The sequence below is a fragment of the Cariama cristata genome, unplaced genomic scaffold (genome assembly GCF_000690535.1).
Source record: "Cariama cristata isolate BGI_N322 unplaced genomic scaffold, ASM69053v1 scaffold20451, whole genome shotgun sequence".
In the NCBI taxonomy this organism is placed as follows: domain Eukaryota; kingdom Metazoa; phylum Chordata; class Aves; order Cariamiformes; family Cariamidae; genus Cariama; species Cariama cristata.
The window spans coordinates 1-336 of NW_009600062.1; the positions used below are offsets into that span (position 1 = coordinate 1).

Here is a 336-nt window from a genome sequence, read left to right on the forward strand (position 1 = left end):
TGAGAGGGTCTGACAACAGGTTAGCCCCGGCGGGAAAGCATGTAGCCTCTTCCACAGCGGTGTTTTGCCAGTCAGTCGTCACAAAGCTTTTATTGCCTCTTTGCATCCAACATTGCCGGTCGAAACAATCCTTTCCTCACAACCGTTTCTCCCACTCCTAAAGGGTTTCTTTTTCTTTCACAGCATTCCTGAAATGCGGCGCTGACCTCCAGCCGGCTACTACCACTGGCCTTCCTTTCCCCAGCGCCTTCCACCATGGCGGCCCGCTTGGTGCAACGCTGCTGCTGGCGGCACTTCGGTGCCTTCGTCTCTACTCCCTCAGCAGTCCCGGCTTTC

The 336-nt window shown here is 56.0% G+C and overlaps 1 protein-coding gene across 1 annotated transcript in view; it reads left to right on the top strand.

Annotated features, from left to right (window-relative positions):
• Positions 1-255: 255 nt before the first annotated feature.
• Positions 256-336, top strand: part of TBRG4 (transforming growth factor beta regulator 4) — a gene marked incomplete at its 3' end in the record, with an annotated part of 9,912 nt that continues 9,831 nt past the window's right edge. Inside the window, exon 1 of the mRNA XM_009709919.1 lies at positions 256-336. This exon is cut by the window's right edge and continues 363 nt beyond it. Within this exon, the coding sequence (XP_009708221.1) occupies positions 256-336 (81 nt within the window).